Source organism: Capsicum annuum, unplaced genomic scaffold (assembly GCF_002878395.1).
Source record: "Capsicum annuum cultivar UCD-10X-F1 unplaced genomic scaffold, UCD10Xv1.1 ctg3069, whole genome shotgun sequence".
NCBI classification, from domain to species: domain Eukaryota; kingdom Viridiplantae; phylum Streptophyta; class Magnoliopsida; order Solanales; family Solanaceae; genus Capsicum; species Capsicum annuum.
The window spans coordinates 335943-344347 of NW_025837268.1; the positions used below are offsets into that span (position 1 = coordinate 335943).

At 29.3% G+C, this 8405-nt stretch overlaps 1 protein-coding gene across 1 annotated transcript in view; it reads right to left on the reverse strand.

The window, feature by feature from the left end:
* LOC107843037 (probable L-gulonolactone oxidase 6) overlaps positions 1-7589 on the reverse strand; it is an 82174-nt gene extending 74585 nt beyond the window's left edge. The window contains exon 1 of the mRNA XM_047402930.1: positions 6760-7589. Coding sequence (XP_047258886.1) covers positions 6760-7428 — 669 coding nt within the window. The 5' untranslated portion in view covers positions 7429-7589. The remainder of the gene's footprint in view (positions 1-6759) is intronic.
* Between the last annotated feature and the right edge of the window lie 816 nt (positions 7590-8405).

The following is an 8405-nucleotide window of genomic DNA, read 5'->3' on the forward strand; positions in this document are numbered from 1 at the left end:
TGTTGTGTTGTATTGCCTTATTGACTTGTCATCTATGTATTTGTCTTACCTTTCTTTACTTGTATTTGTTGATCTTGTATCTACATGTTCTCTCTTGTTCTATTTATATGTGACATAATGTATACTTTTGTTCTATATCTTTGTGTGTTGTTGTAATATATGTGAGATATATTAGAATTGTTAGTGCAAGCTGTGTGGGCTACCGTTGTGGGACATTTTTTGACTGCAGGTGACGTGCCCTTAGTGTATATTTTGTTTTCTTTATTTACTACTTTACTTGGTCGGCCTATGATACCTACTGAGTACAAGTGGACCGTACTCATGACTACTGCGCCCTTTCGGTGCAGGTCCTAGCTCGAGTGCGCCTCAACTTGATTGACTCGATCGATTATTGGAGCTTCCAAGATAGCGGTCGGATATCCATGCGTTCGAAGTCTATCTTTCTATAGTAGTTATGTATTTATTAGTATTCAGAGATAATTATTATTCCTTTGTGGTTATTTTTATAACGTATTTGACTCTTGGATTGTATTAGTAGTTCTTACACTATTGACACCTGATTTTGGGCATGATTGGTATTTTGGATAAGTTCTTTCCGCATTGTTATAATTATTATTATGGTTTGACTTGTTTCTAGAAGCCTTACCTTGGGATATTTTTGTCTCTTTCACTTTTTGTATCAGTTTGGGTGATAGGCTTACTTGTCAAGGTATGTCGCAACAAGTGTCATCATGACCCTCGTTTTTGGGTCGTGACATATACACAAATGGTATTTAAAGTAGTATATATTCTACATATATGTGTATATATTTTCTATAGACTCTAAAGTAGTGTCTATTTAACGTATATATATCTATATGTTTTCTAAAGTAGTATATAACTATATATATATATATATATATATATTCTTTCAAGTGGTATTTTAAGTACTATATATATTATATTGTATGTATATATGCATATATATTTTCTACAGACGCTAAACTAGTATATAGTTAAAGTATACATGTATATATATTTTCTAAAGTAGTATAAATTTAATGTATAAATGTTGAATTTATATTGTTTAACGTATTTAAAATGTATATAGGTGTGTATATATAGTGTATATTTGAAAAATATTTAATTTTGAGTTTGTTTTTATCTAGTCTTGATCGGTTTGGACCGGTTAAAACCGGACCAAGGTTAAGTGGGCCAGTCCTGGTTTATCTCTCAGATTTTCACTATTTGTTTGCTTTATATTTCATAACACGTTATCAACACGGTGCTCTACCAAAATTAGGTGAAATTATTAATCTAAAGGTAATTTCAAGGTTAGTAATTCCTTATGTTATTTGTTATTTGCTACTAATGATATAATTATTGTTGGAATTGAGGAAAAATAATTGGTTTGGAACTACTTATGCTTTAAATTTGTTCATGAAGAACAATATTGTTAAAAGATATGGTGTTGAATTTAAGTCACATCTCATTAAGAGGGTAAGACATTGGGCTAAAAGTTCTAATGCCCCATAATGGTAACAAGTTGGGTTCAAGTCCCATCGAGTTATAGCCTAAGACGTCTTTTTATATGGATAAGATATTGGGTTTGAATCTCAATACACCATATTGATGATATTATGATAGTTAAGGTAAAATAATGGGTTTTTGTGAAAAGTCATAAGGCATGTCTCATTGAATATGCTCGATTCTCTGAAGTAAATGTGGTAGCAGTGCATAATATGTCTGAAAGAAGACAAGTGATTGAATATATGAATATAAGCGTGAAGGGAAAATATGATAATAATCATCAAAAGTGGTAATATTTTCACACGCTTATTATGACTATAGGATATGCTAGAGAAAATTTCTCTACATTATATGTATGCCTCGATTTGCTCCTGAAGTAGTAATATCATGAAAGAGGTTATAAGCTATAAAAAATTGATAGGCTTAAGACACAATTATATTTCATTCCCGATGAATGAAAATTTTGATTGTTATAAGTATAGATTCATTTCCTAGGGCGAATATGATAATATCCAGAAAATCTTATCAATATAAACGTGCACTTGGTTGAGGTGGTATCGCAACCTACCTCCGAAAGAGGTAGAATAATTGAGAAGAGTTATTTTGAAATCTACTTCTAAAGTAGAAAATCTGAAATTTATTCATGTAAGAGTAAATTTGAAATTTACTAAAGAAAAAATACATGTCATGGTAAACTTGGAGTTTACTAGTATAAAAGTTCATAAATTGACATGAACGATTGCGACATCCCAAACATATGCATAGTGAGTATTAAACATATACTCACTAGCAGATTCTTCAAGAATTGTTTATGTTGTTTGTTCTCGTGATAAGTTGGTTGGACTAACTAATGTTGGGATTTGATCCCTTAAAATCTGAAAAGTATAATAAGGGCCCATTTACCTATCATGTGATATGTTTTGAATAGATACATCAATAAGATTATCACATGTATATTTATTGGCAACCTGCAGTTTGACATTCATTAATTTGCTTGCTTAATATAAATTGAGTTAAGAATATAATTTTCAGATTGTGCAATCAAGACAATTTATCTTGATAATATCGTTTTGGCATTGAATGCCTTCGATAAATAGCTGAACCATAGCTAATGAGAACAAAAGTTTTATGTGTTGGTTTGAAATATTATATACAAAAGTACTTGTATGCATCAAACCAATAAATTATGATTAATTTCCACCCAATGTTGTCTCTGAGTCAAGAACCACACATTGTTCATCTAATAGTTTTGATGTGCAATATACGATTAATGAATATATGATAATGCACAAAGATGAATTCCTCAAAGAAAATGGAGGATGTATGTTATTTTAATTTTCCTAACATAAAGGGGATATTATAAGCAACTATGAAATATGTTTAGAATTATCATCGAATCCCCATTCAAAAGATAATTTAAGTTAAATGCCGAAAACATCTCGTATTTAAGTTGCAAGTGCTCTTATTTTGTGTCTCTAAAGGACAAATCTATGAATGCATAAAACATAGTAGACCAATTGGTTCCAAATGAAATAATTCTTGAAAAGGATAAGGACCAAATAATCATAATAAGAATTAAGGTAATGTGCTCCTGAAGAGCCCATGCCGTAACACTTCATGAAACCTTATCAAAGGTTCAGGTACCTAAAAATAATGAAGTGATAACATCTCAAAATGTTATGTACACTGTAAACCGATACGAAATGAAATATCATCAATAGCTTTGATATAATATTGACACAATATTGTGAAAGATTACGAGGATTCAAATTCTACGTTTATTTAAGCAGCATGCTGACGTAGAAATATTTATCAAGTGACATGAAAGGGCGCATCTTGGCAAGCATAAAACTTATTTGATTTGCACTCCATACACTTGAAGATGTCACACATGAAGTATTGAATATTGTCACTTGACAAAATTTATATGAAAACCTTTTTGAGGATTCAAAATGTTTAAAGCATTTAAAAGTTTCAGGAAAACTTATCTGTAATCCTTATATAACATAAATTTATAACTTGAAAATTATTGAAACTCGTGGAGAGTTTTCAAAAGCAATAGACTATTTGCTGTAATGAGAAATATACCGAATTGAACTAGTTATATATCTTAGTACAGTTGGTGTACTAATGTATCTTGTAACTACTACAAGACCCGATATAGCCTTTCGATCAATTTGTTAGCAAGGTATTGTTCTTCTCCTACTAGGAGACATTAGAATGAGATCAAGTATATGAGCTTATTTTATTCTAAAGATTGTAGTCTCGATCTTGTTGATTATGTTGATGTTGGGTACTTATTTGACCCACATAAAGCTCGATCTCAAATAAGCTATGTGTTCATATGTGGGGGTAATGCAATATCTTTGAGATATACAAAGCAGTCTATTGTAGCCACTTCATCGAACCATGCTGAGATAATAGTTATTCATGAAGCAAGCCAAGAGTGTTTATGGTTGAGGTCCACGATACATCTTATTTGCAAGAAAATATTATTTGAAATGTGATAAAGTATCCATGATTTTTTATGAGGATGATGCAACATGCACAACCCAACTTAATGTAGGACTCAAGGAGATAGAACAAAGCACATTTCGCCAAAACTTTTCTATACACACGAGCTACAAAAGAATGGTAATATTAAGGTGCAATAGATTTGTTCAAGTGACAATCTAGCTGATTTATTCACCAAGTCTCCTCCAATTGCAACTTTCCAGGAAATGATGCACAAGATCGGGATCCAAAGGCTCAAGGATGTTCTCATTAGAGGGAGTTAATACACGCTGTACTCTTTTTTCCTTACGAGGTTTTGTCCTACTAGATTTTCTTATAAGATTTTTAATGAGGCACTCTATATGCGTATTGTTAGAGATGTGTACTCTTTTTCCTTCACTAGAATTTTTTCTCACTCGATATTCTCTAGTAAGGTTTTAACGAGGCACATTCTATATCAATTAAATATTTAAGAGGGAGTGTTATAAATATATTACCATATAGAGTGAATGTCTACTTTCCCATATATAGTGAATGTCTATTTATGGGAAAGTTAAAAACCCCAAGATTAGTTTTCCACTATAAATAAAAAGTTTTTTTCATTGTAATTCATCCAAAAGAAACCTTTCAAGAAAAATAACAATCACTCTCTTTTCTCTCAATTTTTTTTCTTACTTGCTTTATATTTCATAACATCATGCCCTTACTTAGATATTTTTCTTTCAATATTATTCCCCTTTATCTGTAGCATACAATTATTAATGGATAAATTTTCTTATATTCCTTAACTTTACTTTAAAAATTAAATTCTCCTCTTCATTTTGAATAATAGATATTCTCCCATCATTAGCTATGTAATGTATATTTTATCTTTGATATTTTTAAATCCTACATCTATGTAATATATTTTATAATATATAGTATTTTATTTTTAAACTAATATTTATAGAATTTTATTTAAATTCATTAACATCATAATCATAAGTAGAAGAGTTATTTTACTAATTATGAACAAAATTTAACGCTATTTTGTGATTAAAATTATAATATTACAAGCACTAAATATGTATGTATTGCATGCATGTGCATGTGTATATTCAAATTTCAGTTCTTTGTTATTCTTTTTTGTCTATATAGATAAATTAGTTTTAATTGTCATTAATGAAATTGCTTCTAAGTTTTAATAAAATATAAAATTCATTTATGATATAGAAAGATGATATTTTAGAAAATCGTTATAATATAAACCTCTCTTTCTATTAATTATATATTATACATAAAAATATTTATAAAGTTATCATTTTCGTTACTTTCAATTGTATAATAAATATTAAAATTTTGATTGTTATTGATAAAATTAATTTTTCTTATTCTGCTCATTTGTTTCATTATAGAATGCCATTTTTTTTTAATAATTTGTTTGGCCACATGGACCATTTTTTTGATTAATGTAAAAATTATAGAATGTCATTAATTTATACACTTAATTAGTAGTTTTAATGTTTCTTCTTTTCCGTCTGTGAATAATGCAATCTTTAATTAGTCAAAAAATATTAAATTAAAAATAATATAATAACCTTAAAGAAGTGAAAAAATAATGTTTAATAATAGAAGGAAAAATAGGCATTTTAATTATAAAAAATATTCAAAATTGAGAAGGAAAATTTGAGTTATAAAAAAAATTGAGAGATATAAATAGTTTTCACTCGTTCTTCATTCATGGACGACTTAGAGGTCAAATAAGGCGACATTTTTGTTTACACCAAAATGTCAGAATAGTTAGTATGTACTTCCTCTGTGTCATATTATATTTGATCATCTTTCTTGACCGGCTACACTCTTTAAATATTTTTTAATTAGAAATGTATTTTATTAAATTAATTTTATTAATAATATTTTAGAACTCTAAGGAGGCATTTGATCATAAAAAATATTTATTTTTTTTGAGAGTTGGATTTTGAAAAACGCATTTGGTCATAATATTTTAAAAAATTTTGTCATTCAACTCAAATTGAATTCCAAAATTTGAAAAATAAGTAAAAAAAATTTTTCACTTTTTTCACTCCAATTTAAGATTTGTTTTCACTTTTTTAACTTCAATTTACTTTTTTTTTAAAAAAAAAACTCCAATTCGATTCTCATGGACAAACTCCAATTTAAATTTGACTACTATTGTTTTTTTATGTAGTTATTTAACATTAGCAGTATGAAAAAAAAATAGAACTTTTTTAATTTGCAAAAATAAATAAGTAAAATGATCAAACATCTTTTGATACAAGAACGATGTAAAATAAAAGGGAGAAAGTATATAATATAGTAAAAACTACTAGTACTACCATATGTCAATGCACATAGTACAGGGCTTTTAATGGGGTATGAAATGTGCAGCACCTAGCTAGACTAGAGTTTGGTATGAAAATTTCACTCTCCAATAACTTTTCCTCTTTTCTTTTTGGTACAATTGAAAGGTCGGGAGAAAGTAATATATTAGACACACTGATCATTTGATAGAGTATATAGAATGATATATAGGATGGTATTAAATATAGTGTATTAGTAATATCGAGACTAGTTAATCGGAAATAAGCTCTGTAAGATTATTCTTTACACACTATTTGATTAATTTAATTAAGAGTAATCTGTCTTTAACCAGCTTATCAATGTATTAATAGCCCTTATATTGCTAATACCATGATTTGTTATGCCTTTTACATCCTACCGAACAAGCCATTTATTGCATTGAAAAAAAACACGTACCTGTGAAATAACTCCAAGAACGCCGAGGGAGACTCTAGCTGCATTCAGCTCGGGGTTACCATTTTCCAATGTACGGACTTTAGCATAACTGTGTGCAGCTTCAGCTGGTGTGACAATTCGAAGTTGCACAATGTAATCATGTACAGAACTTCCCAAACCCCAAAGAGTACTTCCATGAGCACCCGTCCCAATTAGGCCACCAATGGTTAAACCCCACCAGTAAGGCGCGTAAGGCAGGACGAGTCCTGCCTTGGCTGCCTCACTGATCAGCTGTCTCAATGTCACCCCACTTTCAACAGTCATAGTCATGTTTTCTTGATCCACTCTAATGATCTTGTTTAGGAATTTTGTACTTATAAGCAATCCGTCTTCACCATCTGGACAGACCAATTTAGGTATGCTGTGAGAAAATCGAGTTGCTACCTTCATTTTTCTCTTTTCCTTTGTTGCATTTGCCACCACAGAAATGAGCTCTTCTTCTGTGGTTGGGAAAACAGCTTGAGCTGCCTTGCAAACGGCCCGATCCGGGAAGGCACCATAAGAGTTTGTAATGGTACAGTTCAAATTGGTTTTGGATGAACATTTTATGGGTTCTTCAGGGGGACTGCATTTCCCGAAGTAAACCATAAAGAAAATCCAACTTAGTTTTAAGATATTGGGGCCGCCCATGACTGGTAGCTGGTGATTTGAGAGAACCTACAACTTGTACATAGAGAATTGCCGACATAAATATAAATACATGTATGATGCGGCTTGTATGTTGAAATTGCAAAAAATTATTTTCGGGTAACATGCAATTAACACTAATTGTTGTGTGGGCCTTGTTTTTTGTCTCGCAATCTACTGAACCCGATGTTTATACTTTTAGATAAACAAACTTTGGATTCACTAATCCATATCTATAAGATTATCTGTATAATTTATAATTTATAATCTATATTTATAGTTTATAATCTATAATGTATAATTATATCTATAATTTATAATCTATATCTATATCTATATCTATATCTATACTATATTAAAAGTACGAAGAACCTTAAAAATGTTGTTTAAACTTTTTGCTCTTCATTAAAAGTCTTTGCTTTACACAAAATCGTAAAATCGTCTTTTCACAATTTTTTCAAATATTAAAGAATTAAAAATTATTTAAATATATTTATGGTAAAACCTTTCCTTATTAGAAGTTATCACAATTAATGACAACTAATATATTTTTTCATTAGTTGAACAATTCTAAATCAACTAAATTTGATTTTAAAATGATTTAAAAAAATTTAAAAATAAATGTAAAAGCGTTTGAATAAGAAAAATTTAAAAAGTACCAAATTCTTAAAAGTTTTAAATACGTAATAAGAATGTAATCAATGATTTTGTAAAGATTTAACTTTAACAACAAAAAAAAAGATTTTAAATATATAAAAAGAATTGCACCACAAATATGGTTTAAATTGATGTGTCTCTCTTAGCATCTAGAAGAGAAAGAGGCAGTGCATGCAGCAAGGGAAAGAGGTACTGCATGACAAACACAAAGTATTGATTCGTCAATCACTTGAAATTTTTGGTGGTAAAATATATATGTATTGACTATTTATATTAAATATATATGCATAAATAACATAAATACCAACCCTTATAGAAGTAAT